Source organism: Siniperca chuatsi, linkage group LG10 (assembly GCF_020085105.1).
Source record: "Siniperca chuatsi isolate FFG_IHB_CAS linkage group LG10, ASM2008510v1, whole genome shotgun sequence".
NCBI lineage: Eukaryota > Metazoa > Chordata > Actinopteri > Centrarchiformes > Sinipercidae > Siniperca > Siniperca chuatsi.
In genome coordinates this window covers 14879786-14892721 of record NC_058051.1, presented here as the reverse complement: position 1 = coordinate 14892721, position 12936 = coordinate 14879786, and the positions used below count along the sequence as shown (strand labels likewise).

The window sequence follows — 12936 nt, the reverse complement described above, 5'->3', positions numbered from 1 at the left end:
CGGACAAGCAACCTAGGTTTTCACACTGCCACCACATTGAGCCCCTGTGGGATTTCTGTAGCCCTGCCTTCCTGTTGGCTTTCAGCCACACAACCCATTTGTGTCATGCCTTGTGCCATTTAAAGCTTGGGTAAGTAATGTATTTCAGAAGCATTTTTAGTTTTATTTGTTAAAATTCTCTTTACATCCCGACAGCAATCAATAAATCAAATGCTTTGGGGAAAAAAAAGAGAAAATTATCAGGTATCTGTGGCAGGCCTGTTTTAAGCCCATCCAATCATTTCATTCAGCCAAGGCATACCTGCCTGTCTACCTCTGCCATGCACTCATGAAAGCATGAAAAGGTGTTTTTGGGGAGTGGCTTTGGAGGGAGGCCTGAAGGGAGGGGCTGGGATTTTTTCGTTTGGATACTTTCAAAATCTAGATGCCTCTCTTGCTAGTTTCTCCAGCGTTACCTACCCTAGCTTTAAGTGACTGTGTCTGTATTTTACCTCAACACCCTGATAAAGGTTTTCAACTGAAACACGTTGGTGTCAGCATTGTAATATTAAAGAGTGCCTTGGATTTTTTTTCGTTTATGCCCCTTTAATGTGTTTAATCAAATTACCACACAACAAACCCATTAACCTAGAGCCAGTTAGTATTCCAGAAAAGAAAAACTGTATAGAGTAACACTTTACATAGGGGTTATAAGTTGCTTTACTAATGGTTAATAAATCATTTACTAATGCTTTAAAGATCAATTATAGGCCTAACAGGTTCACATTTTCAAGTCTATCTTAATACAATACTACATACAGTGAAAGCAAAATTGGTTGCTGTAATTGTTCCTCCTGTACATACTGGCTGCAAAGACATCCCCTCTTAAAGCAATTTCAATGTATGTCATGGGTCATGGATCAAATCCACAGTCCTTCTTTTGTGCAAAAATACATTAAATTCAGCTGAAGCTAATAATAGGCTTCAGCACTCAGTTAGCTGAAACAAGTGTCTTCTGCAAAATAATTAATTCTGTTTATATTTGATGTAGGTCTATGTGTACTTATTAAAGGCTTATTTCTGATCTAAAAAGCGTTAGTAAATGATTAACATTAATAAAACCATTCATTACAAACTTGTAACCCCTTTGTAAAAAGGGTGACGTATTGGAAAGTGGTACCCAGTTGTATACATTTCAGTAGGAGGAACGGGTGTCAATAGGAGAACAGCACCTCAAAAATGACCTGTACATCCGTCACTACTGTAGACATGACACAAATATCCACACCATTCAGAGATTTACCACCAAGACAATTCTCCTGCTGCAGTCCTCCACTTAAAACCATTAGGTCATGAGCCTGTTCTTCCCAGTTGGAGAGGACAATATGGATGAATCAACCAAAACCACAACAGAAGAAGACATTTTTGCTGATTCACGTCTGAGTTGTCAAATGGTTTCCACACACACTGAGTGACCTACCCAATAAATGTTCTGAGGAATTTTTTCCATTTCATATTGGAAAGCTTTTTTTGTAATGCAATCAAATGTGTTTGCATTTTAAGTACCTAATATTAGTACCTAATTTGTCTGTGATATGGCTCTGGCCTGGAAGGCTTGTGAAGGCACTGGGTAAAGTGAATCCAGCAAAATACCGAGAAATCCCTTAAAGTCTGAAAGAGAACTGACTTGGGAGATGATTTATTTTCCATGCAAGCCACAGAGGCTCCAAAACAACAAAACGTTAGAGTCCTGAAAATAACCTAATTGGGTGTCTAGACCTCAGTCCAATCCAGAACTTGTGGTATGACTTGAAAGTTGCTGATTTGTGGTCACCATGCAACTTGACAGACCATGGAAAGTTTTACAAAGACTTGAAGAGGGTGATTACTTATGCATTCCATTATTTTGTCGTTTATATTTGTACCTATATTAGGCCAGTGTATACACTTTTCCTTTCACTTTGGCATTAGATAAGCTACTGTGATTTGATGCTGTAAAACAAAGCATGAAAAAGTCCAAGGGGGTGAATACTTTTTATAGGCATGATATGCGGAGACTGAAATGTACAAGACTCGTTTCCAGATTCGTGTGACTGTAGGTGAAGTAGGCATCACTGAAAAGAAGTCATACTTACAGTACATGGACGAAAACAATTAGAAAACACATCTTGATGTTCAGTCATAGCATAAACTGACTAGCGTATGTTTCAAGTAGAGACCAAAGGAGAGGCTTCACTGTACAGTTTAGGCATTATGCTGACGCTTATACCTGGAGAAATTTAGAATAGTTCCTAAAGTGGAATGAACTTAATAAAAAGCTCTGACTGAAGACATTTTTCCTCACCCAAATGTCATCACCAAGCACAAAGTCCTAATTAAATGAATTTGTCAGAATATTTGGATTTAAGAACAGAATCAGCCAACTAGTCCCTCACATATTCCAATTTGTCGGTTACTGAGCCACCTTTACAGTGCAACAACCCTGCTCTAGCCTGGTGCTTGCAATACAGTGAATGTAGATTTTTGTATTAACAGAATCATTGCGTCAGGATTAGGGTCAACCACCAACTGATGTAGTTTCTTGTTGCATTTTATTGAGCCACTGGTCAAATAAGCATCCAAGTTCTCATTGTTCTCATTATTAAAAGGTGAATATCAAAGAAAACATACAGATAAACCTGTAAAATATATATATATATATATATATATATATATATATATATATGCATTTCTCTGGTAATTCAAACTTCAAAAACCAGCACATTGTATTTGTGAAACAGAAATCTCAAAATGATCTGTGAGGTCATTACATTGCAAGGAACAGCACTATTACTAGCACTTAATCTGAATTACTTACCATCATTAACTAAATGAATCAACCTGCACAGTCATGTGTGTTGGTGCTTTTACCATTGATAACAGAAAACAAACACTGTCATAAAATAACAAAACATAAAATAATTTAGTTAACTTAACACTAGTCCTCTAAGAAAATGACCTTTTTTCACAGGTTTTGGAGTTTTAATAAGTACCACGATGTCTCGAGTTATTTTGATAAACTCCTAACGACAAGCTTTCAATAAAATAACGCTTTTAGCTCTTTGGATAATAGTACAACCTGCTTCAGTTCCACCATAAAAGTCTCTGTAGCACCACATTAAAAAAAAAAATGTATGTGTTGCCTTTTCAAAAGTCTTTTGCCCAGTGTGTCTTGGGTTTTTAATGTGGCATCCATTGTTTGTCAGGAAAATCCTAACTTTCAAGCATTTCTTCACTTGGAGTCCCCCAGCAGATGGACAATGAGTTCATATGTGGAGAGGACGATAGCTGTGTTAGGGATTTGTCTAATTAGCTGTGGAATGAGTCCTCTATAAAAAGCTGCATAGCCTTCCTCCACTGCTACTAACCTCCCCGTCTGGAAGAAATACTTGTACTTGCTGCCTTCCTCACGCAGCCTTGTCCTAATGACCTCTGTGGAGACAAACAAAAAAAGAATTAGGCATTTAAATAAAATACTTCTCCCTGACATTAGGTTGTTGTGTTGCAAAAGACAAACAGCGTTTACCGTGTGGGTAGGCTATGCAGGACGCACAACCCTTTGAAAAAGCAGCTGCCATCATCAGCCTCAGGAAGTCTGACGCTCCTTTCTCCTTTTCGCTATTTGGGGAGGTGAATTGGCTCTTGGCGAGGTGTTTCTTCAGTGTCTCGTAGATGAGGAAGCAGATCATGGTCTCCGAGATGCCGGCATAAGATGCAGTCAGGCCTCGGTAGAAGCCCCGAATCCCTTCCATTTTGTAAACATAGCGAGCACACTGCAGTGCATTCATCTTCTTCTCTCCTTTGGCTCTAAAAAGTCAAAAAATCGCAATTATCTATCTTCTTTCATTCATCAATTAATCGTACAGTCTACAAAATGCCAAAAATAATGAATGCCCACCACATCATGTAGAATGCTAGAGTTTTCTTATTGGTTTGAATGACTAGTATAACCTGAAATTATTTCCCTCATTCATAAAGCCACCATTTTGAGCTGCAGGACAGGTGTTCTTTAAAGACAGAGTGAACAGACTTGGTCCTGTGACCTCACATGATACTACTGCCCTGTACTCTGCAATGTAAATATAGACTCTTCTTGTGCACTCAGGACTTTGCGTCAGCACTGTGTATTTGTGGAGCCAGGTCACATGCTCAGTCTCACACGCCGCATAGCCCAAGGACAGTACTGTGAAGATGGGCTCTGTTAAAGGCCACATTATATGGAGTATCTTCCCACCCAAAAATAAGCCAGACTGTTTTACACTGATCTAAACAGAACACTACAATCAGTCTAGAGCTAACCATGTAAGCACACACAGGGCAGGTGACGTTTAGAGTGTACACACTTTTTCTCCAGCTGCATCCTGGTCTTGACCATCCAGATGGGGTTCATCAGAGAGTTAGTAACGAAAGCTGGGGGGGGGGGCAAAAGAAGCATATTCAGTTTTACACTGCAGCATGACATAAGATTCATTACATCCCCTCAATGTAACTCATAACAAAGTTGTAATAAATGTAATAAATGACCTTTTTGAAGCCTGTAATGGTAATTTTCTAAACTTCATAAAAAGGTTCATTGGGGGTACATTGTTATTTTATCCACAGAATAGACAAAATGTATAAGCTTTAGAAATAATATCTACGCAGGGCACTAGATTGCATTACATTTCACAGCTGTTCGTGTTATATCCATTACATGTATGTAACAAAGGCTAAAGACTGCTCACCTGCAACCCCCGCAGAGGACATGTGCACCACTCCACTATTAGGGACGAACAGCCCATTGAATGTCTCTTTAGATTTCGAGTATGCAGCAAAATAAATGGCTCTGAAACACAGAGAACACACTGGTAAGAACTCGACACGGAGGCAGCTGTAAAGATTAACACACAGTGCTTAAATATGAATGCATTTTCAATATGTTAATGTAGTTTTATAACAGCTGGGCAATTATATAACTGATTCCATTTGGACTTGTGTTGGCCTTTGACAGAGTGTATCCAGAGCAGTCTGTTCCCCAGTGCCTGCTCTCTCTGCTCAGGTTCTGGAACAAACTGTCACTACACCAGAATGGGCTGAATAAGCACTGGGCACCACCGTTGCACACAGAGCTGCTCTGAATGTGAGCCTGTCCAAGTTGTCCAGTGGAACTGAGGGGGAGCGGAATTACTGAGCAAGGGATCGTGCTCCAGCTACTCATTAACCATGGGAAAAGTATATGTAACAAATGACCTTTTTCAGTTGAACTGAGTCTCAAAGTCTAATCAACATTTTGTGGCAAATACATTAGGATTGTTTGTTTTATGGTTATATTATTGTTGTATAGAAGAATTTACTCATATCAACCATCAGGAAACAGTGTAAAGTACTGACCATTTGTTGACACTAAAAACAGAACAAAGGTGAAATTGAAACTTCACAAGGTCCCACATAAGACTGAATTTTTGTTATGACTTGTTGTAGAAGTTTCACACACAAATTGAAATCAGATCTATTATCTCATTACCACATTTGTCAAACTCTGTAAAACTCAAACCTCAAAACATAATTCCTTATTTGTTCCTTTTCATATTTCACAAGTTAAGAAAACGTTTAATCAAATATAAATACAGAGGCCTACTCATGTTGACAGACTACACAAACTGAACAGCTGACTTACAGAACTCTGTAGGGCTACGGGGGATTGGAAGGTGTTCCTGTTTACACAGCCAGTTAATGTTTTCAACCATTAAAATGAAAAATATAAACACATTTTGGTTCTTCGGTTAGCGGTCATGGTATAATACACTCCTGATACATGAAAACAACAGAATCTACCGACAAATCACCACTCTGCTTCACTTTGTGACCTTCTTGGCCTCTGCTTTGTTTATTGTTTTTGAATACAAGGACACTTTGTTGTGCGTTATCACTAACCTGTACACCAACAGGCAGGTATCATTAACACAGAGATTGCCACGTAGTTTCAGGACTTTGTTAAACAAAATTGCAATGGGATGGTTGGGAAATGGACAACCCAGATACAACTGAGCAACTAATGCATGTAGTGTAGACACCGATTTCACTGTACCTTGATGGGGCCACGCCAACAAGGTTCGGCCCCAGGCCACGGAAGAGTGATCTTGGTCCCTCTTTTTCTAGAATTGATCTGAAACAAAATTAAACATCAATCAACCATCAAAAACACAAATATATTTAATAGAGTTTTATTAATTTATTCGGGCCGACAGGGATCAGACCGGGAGCGGTAAGCGGAAAGGCGGTGGGCTTGCTGTGCTGGTCAACAACAGATGGTGTAACCCTGGTCATGTTACTATCAAGCAGAGTATCTGTAGCCCGGACATTGAACTGTTAGCTGTGGGACTCCGGCCATATTATCTGCCACGTGAATTCTCACATGCCATTGTTGTGGCTGTTTACATCCCCCCCTCTGATAACCCGGCATCGGCGTGCAACGCCATTCACACCACCATAGCACAACTCCAGACTCAACACCCAAGTGCACTCAAGTCTCGGGTGACTTCAACCATGTCAGTGTTTCAACAACACTAACTAATTTCACCCAGTATGTGAGCTGTCCTACTAGAGAGGAGAGGACACTGGACCTGATGTATGCTAACGTTAAGGATGCATACAGCTCTTCCCCCCTCCCCTCCTTGGGCAGGTCAGACCACAACCTGGTTCACCTCAAACCCTGCTATGTGCCTCTGGTTAAAAGGCAGCCTGCGACCACAAGGACAGTGAGGAGATGGTCAGAGGAGGCCTACGAGACACTGCAGGAATGTTGAGGTGACAAACTGGGATGCACTCTGTGAGCCTCGTGGAGAGGACATTGACGGGCTCACTGAGTAACTCCATCTTCTGGGGTGTCCTACTCCCCCCTCAACTGGCTCTCAGGCTAACGGCCCTCTCCAGACTGATGACCCCCCCCCCCGCCTGTAACCTCTGCTGTGTGCCTGACTGCTGACCAGGTGAGAGGACAGCTGATGAAACTCCACTCAAACAAGGCTGCAGGCCCCGATGGTGTTTGCCCCGGGGTGCTAAAAGCCTGTGCCCCCCAGCTGTGTGAGTCTTTCAACATCTTGCCTCATTCCTGTGCCGAAGACGCGCGTCCCAGTGGCTCCAAGGACTACAGACCGGTGGCACGGACCTCCCACATCATGAAGACCCTGGAGAGACTGGTGCTGGAACAGCTGCGGCCCATGGTCAGACCCCTCCTGTACCCCTTCAGTTCGCCTACCAGCCCCGGCTGGGAGTTGAGGACGCCATCATCTTCCTGCTGAACCGCATCCACACCCACCTGGACAGGCCGGGAAGCACGGTGAAGATCATGTTTTTTGACTTCTCTAGTGCTTTCAACACCATCCAGCCAGCCCTGCTGGGTGAGAAGCTGGCAGTGATGCAGGTGGATGCCCCCCCATGTCCTGGATTGTTGACTACCTGACTGGCAGACCACAGCATGTGCGTTTGCAGCACTGTGTGTCGGACAGCGTGGTCAGTAGCACTGGGGCCCCTCAGGGGACTGTCCTCTCTCCCTTCCTCTTCACCATCTACACCACAGACTTCAGCTACCACACAGAGTCCTGCCACCTTCAGAAGTTTTCTTCTGCTGTGGTGGGATGTATCAGCGGTGGTGATGAGACGCAGTACAGGGCTGTGGTGGGGAACTTTGTCTCATGGTGTGAGCAGAACCATCTGCAGCTCAATGCAACAAAGTCTAAGGAGTTGGTTGTAGATCTACGAAGGTCCAAGGCACCAGTGACCCTGGTTTCCATCCAGGGGGTCAGTGTGGACATTGTTGAGGACTACAAGTACCTGGGAGTACACATGGACAATAAAGTGGACTGGGCTAAGAACACTCAAGCTCTGTACAGGAAGGGCCAGAGCCGCCTCTATTTCCAGAGGAGGCTGAGGTCCTTCAACATCTGCCGGACAATGCTGAGGGTGTTTTATGAGTCTATGGTGGCCAGTCCTTTCCCGTATGCTGTTGCATGCTGGGGCAGCAGGTTGAGGGTAGCAGACGCTAACAGACTCAACAAACTGATTCGTAAGGCCAGTGACATTGTGGAGGTGAAACTGGACTCTGTCAGTGGTGTCAGAGAGGAGGATGCTGGGTAAACTACATGCCATTTTGGACAGTGTCTCCCACCCACTCCATGATGTGCTGCAATACTTGAAATAATTGTGCAAAATTCTCTGTTTAATACTGCTGTGCAATTTACTCTGTTTTCAGTTTAAAATTCCCTATTTATTGACATTTATTCATACTTCTATTACTGCTGTGCAATATCCACCGTCTCATAATTACCTTAATAAGCTACACTTGACAGTACTCATTGCACTATTACTTATTACTTATATTATTACATTTCATTATACCATACATACTTAACCTCTAAATCCACTTTGGTACTTACACTTATTTTAGCTATTATAGTGATTTGCTTAGTACTTCTATTCTCAAGTGTGCAGTGACGTGATAGTGAGCAGCTGTAATGAAAGAGTTTCCCCTCGGGATCAATAAAGTATATCTGATTCTGATATACACCATTGTACAAGTTAAACTGTCTCAATATATAGATTACAGCAAACGTCTGTATAGGATTATCCCTGGCTCTATTAGGGGAATGAGTATGATAGCTCCCTCCTGCAATCATTCCAAGTGTTACGCCATTCCTGTTCACTTGAGCTGGTTTTACATAGGTTTCTTCACGGAAACCCAGTCCCCTCAACAGTGCTTAGCTGGTCACGTCAGCCACATCCCTAAGAGTTTTTTTTAAACTCTTTGTAAGTAGTGACCTTCATTCTCCAGATGTCTGGTCTGCCTGGGGCCAAGCAAAGGGGGTGGGTACAACTGCAATTTGTGTTAGTTTCTCTAATGCACACCTCGTCTCTCAAGCAGTGTTCACGAATTCAACTTATCTCTCTCTCTCTGACACCCAACACCTCTTCTCAAACAATGATGAGTTTAAAAACACAATAATGACCTCTTTTCAGGTCACAGTAGTGTCCAATCTCGAGGTTTCAATGGCTGGAGAAGGGGTTTATGGTCAATAATGAATTTCTTGCTTGTTTTACATAAATATAAGCCTGTAAATGCAAAGACAACTCTCTAAAAGCTCTGAAAAATCTATTTGTATCAGCTAAAATAAGTTGAAAAACTAGCATGAGACCCAAACTGACAAATACATATTTGTTCTCAAAAGATAAAAACATTGACTTTAGGAACGTGTAACTTTTAAAACCTAAATCTAAAGCCGACACCAGTCCAGACCGGTTCAGTTTGTGGCCCCAGTCCTCTGAGTGTAATATAACACTGACACAGCACCCTGATTAAAACGTGGCCTGTTTCTAGTCTTTCCCAACCTCAGCAGAGTCATAAGGGCTACTTTCACAGACACCACAAAAAACTTGTTTTATACATATCTTAAAGCCTGGTGGAAACACAAGTTTTGTGTCGCCCAAAACAGCTGGTTCGAGGCACTAAATACGAGCAGGATACTGTGTACTTAATCCTCACTTTATGTAGGACAGGATTAGAGGCCTTTATTTTAAGACTACGAAAGCAGAAAGCAAATGACTCTTAAGTGTTTCTATGGACTAAATCACAAGAACCACACAGGACTTTATACAACTATTCCAAACAAAACTTTTTATTTTGTTATGTCAACACCTCAGAAATGCCTAAACACGGAGGTCTTCCCAGGGTAAAATTCAGTAGGACGCCACTATGTAACTACAAAAGTCACCAGCTAACAACTATGCCAGTCCCTACAGACTAGTCTTGATAAACAGCAAAGTGCAACAGCTGTGAGGAGGGAACACTTTGCCCCTTTGTTTGCGGGTAAAGAAAATACAAATGCCTCAAGGGAAGGCCCACACAACATGCTGCAGCATTGTTGCCTAACAACAACATAAACAAACACCTTACCGTAGGACCTGCAGGAGACCCGGTGTAACAGTCCCCGGTCGGATAACCCCAGTGCCGCTTAGGGTGCCCAGCTGGACCTGGAAGACCGGTCGGAGGGTGAGGCCAGAAGACTGCAACCGTGTTTTCAACACTTCCAGGGGGCAGGTCACGATGGCTCCCACCGTACCACTACATCTGCAAATTGATCACACAAAAATTAAGATAATGGGCCTTGAGATGTTTAAAATCTTGCATACAACGCAAGCAATGTCCCACTGGTCAATACATGTAAGTTCTGATAATTGTAATACAATGCTTAACCTGCTTAGATGGCTGTGGTTCTATTATTTGCAGGGCTACTCCTATCAGCTTTGACTGAGGAGAGTGTTTTTCCATCATAACACAGCTGAGGAGCTACTGACCAAGTACAATGAACAATTATGGTCAAAGGCCGGTCTCTTGCTCTGCAGTGGAAATATTCATGAGTTAACCCAACACATCTGGTGCACAGGGTTTTGCAGAACAGACGCTCTAATTGCACCTGGAAAGAGCTGTTTGTCTGACAAAAGAGTTTTTAGATAGCCACTTTTCCAATTTCAGCATTACCAATTTATTCATTGAGTTCATTACAGCTCTCACTGGTACATCCTTTATTAACTGAGTCTATAACCTTGTCAGTGACACGCTTAAAAGTCTGGAACAGATTAGAATAAGCCTCTGTAGTCTGAGTCAAACCAAAGTTACACCTGACCTAATTGTCCATTCACTGATCATAAGTCCCCTATCCACCCCTATCTGATTTTTGGAAATTATAGAGAGAAGAAATTATACTCTGGATGTTGAAGTTTTCCACATTGCATAACCTAATCTGACAAACAAACACATGTAACCATGTTGAAATAATGTGTTGTGACCATGACCACAAAGATAAGAAATCTAGGGGGAATGGGTGCAAAAATGAGAGCCATCTAAAAATGACAAGTATGCTCATAAACTTACATTGTGTGCATTAAGTATTGGTGTTTTTCAAGACAGTTTAGAAATCGACCAAAGCCTATCATACAAGCTCAGCTGGTTTTCTGAGTAAATGTTAAGTCGCGAGGTAAACATAATTTTTCCCTCTATAGGTTCGACGTAGTGCATGTTTTAGGACTGCCTATGATATGATCAGCCGGCTACAGTTAAATTAAAAGCAAACATTCTCATCACATTATTATAAATTTGACTGACTGACTTGCATTTTAAAAATCATAGTTTTCCGTGCGGAGTTAAAATGAGTTAGCAACCTAAAGGCTCATTATAACATTTCAAGGGTAAAATGGCGTAATATTTCACAAGCCAATGTTGTTTAAATGTGACCTTAACATCAACTGGGAGCAATCCAGCTCGTCGTTATCCTTCAGCCAGGTAGGGATGAGCTGTTGGCATTGCTAACATGGAGCTATGGTTGTTGGCAAAGTAGAGCTCCAGGGTTACATAATGTTAACACTAAAGGGCATCATATAGATGAGGGCTAACTACTCTCGTGACTGTGCCACGTCCAGCCATGACGACGACGGGATACTTAGCGAACCGCTAACTCACAGTCTTGAGTTACACATGATAAAGTCATTTTTAACATAGCGTATTATCTGAAACATCACGTTGTTACTCGTAGTACGAATATGACCTTCCAGACCCAAACAACTAACAGACATAGCTTGCTAGCTAACGGTAGCTATTAGGCTTTAGTAAACTTCCGCACGGACGTAACGCTAGCAGGATAAATTGAAATTAAAGATGTTGCCGGGTGGTTTATTGTACACGTCAACGTTAGCTTAGTTATTAGTTTAAGATTTAAAAAGCTCACACATATGTTAGTCATTATTTTCACCTATAGTTAGTCATTTTACATAATAAAGTCAGCTAGTGAAGAACACAGTTAAAGAAACTGATGTCTAACTACATTCGAAAGCTCGTGGTGTGCTAACACGAGCTAGCTAGCTAGCTAGCATTTACATAACATATGTTAGCATGCTGGCAAGCGGCTATACTGCTGAAAATGCGTTAGATTAACGAATACATTGTTTGTGGTTTCATACAGGCTTTGCAAAAGTACTTATGTAGCAACGAACGTGTAACCTAAGTTCGCGTTACCTCTTCATGTTACATTAACCTTTGAGTTATTAATAACGCTAACTTACTCTGGTTGGAAGCAGTAACGTTAGCATTAATACGACTTACCCCCCAGCGAACAGATGTAGCAGCGTGTCTCTCTGTGCCATCTTTTCCTTTTTCAAACAGCCACCATAACGTTTGTATCAAAGACAAATAATAGAGTGATGGTTTTACGATCCCAGTGTACTACCGTTCATCTATCTCTCCACCGGCTTTGCGGAGCTGTCACTGGCCGAGCGGTAGGGTGACCTGAAGAGATGCCCACGTTTACGTCAGTGGGCTGGACGGGGGTGTTGTCCGTGACGTAGGCACATGTGCTCACCGCCTTGTCCTTTATCAAGTTGCACAATTATTAGCAGCAGCAAAGCTCCAAAAACAGGAGGACACTTTGAACTTCTGAGTCCCTTCTGACCTTGACGATTTTCAGTATAAAATAAAAGCTTTTTTAACCACAATATTCTTATAATTAAAAGTATTCCTAAGCAATACAAAAATATAGAGCTACAAGTATTGTTGAAACAGATATTACAAAAAGAGACTAAGATGTCTGCAAAAACATTGTCTATCATGATGAGAATAAAAACTTACATTTGGTAAATTACCTTTTTATTTTTTACCTTTTCAAGGTTTTCAGGAAGATCACAGAACAATAAAGACCTTGATTTTAATGGGAGACAAAATATGACTCCATGACTGTTAACTGTGCCATAGAGGACATGCAATGATATGGTATGTGCTGTCCACCCCTGAGCAGTGTGCAATAAAAGTTGGAATGTAACTGCTGCTGCCATGCTAAGGATATCTAGGCAATGAACCTACAAACAGTTACTCGATCGCCTTAATTGCACTTTGTT

At 41.6% G+C, this 12936-nt stretch overlaps 1 protein-coding gene across 1 annotated transcript; it reads right to left on the bottom strand.

Moving 5' to 3' along the window:
• Positions 1–1994: 1994 nt before the first annotated feature.
• On the bottom strand, positions 1995–12386 carry slc25a33 (solute carrier family 25 member 33). The gene is made up of 7 exons (XM_044210768.1): positions 12149–12386; positions 9947–10120; positions 6086–6163; positions 4743–4843; positions 4362–4428; positions 3545–3825; positions 1995–3450 (listed from the first exon to the last, which is right to left on the bottom strand). The coding sequence occupies exons 1-7, from the start codon at positions 12187–12189 to the stop codon at positions 3251–3253; spliced, it is 942 nt and encodes a 313-aa protein (XP_044066703.1). The 5' UTR covers positions 12190–12386; the 3' UTR covers positions 1995–3250.
• Positions 12387–12936: the final 550 nt, after the last annotated feature.

Excerpts from the sequence above, each read along its gene's own strand:
- slc25a33 (XM_044210768.1), bottom strand. The coding sequence starts at position 12,189 with ATGGCACAGAGAGACACGCTGCTACATCTGTTCGCTGGGGG. Across the intron at positions 4,844-6,085 it reads GTTGGCGTGGCCCCATCAAG|AGCCATTTATTTTGCTGCAT; the intron begins GTACAGTGAAAT and ends TCTGTGTTTCAG. Across the intron at positions 4,429-4,742 it reads GTCCTCTGCGGGGGTTGCAG|CTTTCGTTACTAACTCTCTG; the intron begins GTGAGCAGTCTT and ends CCCCCCCCCCAG.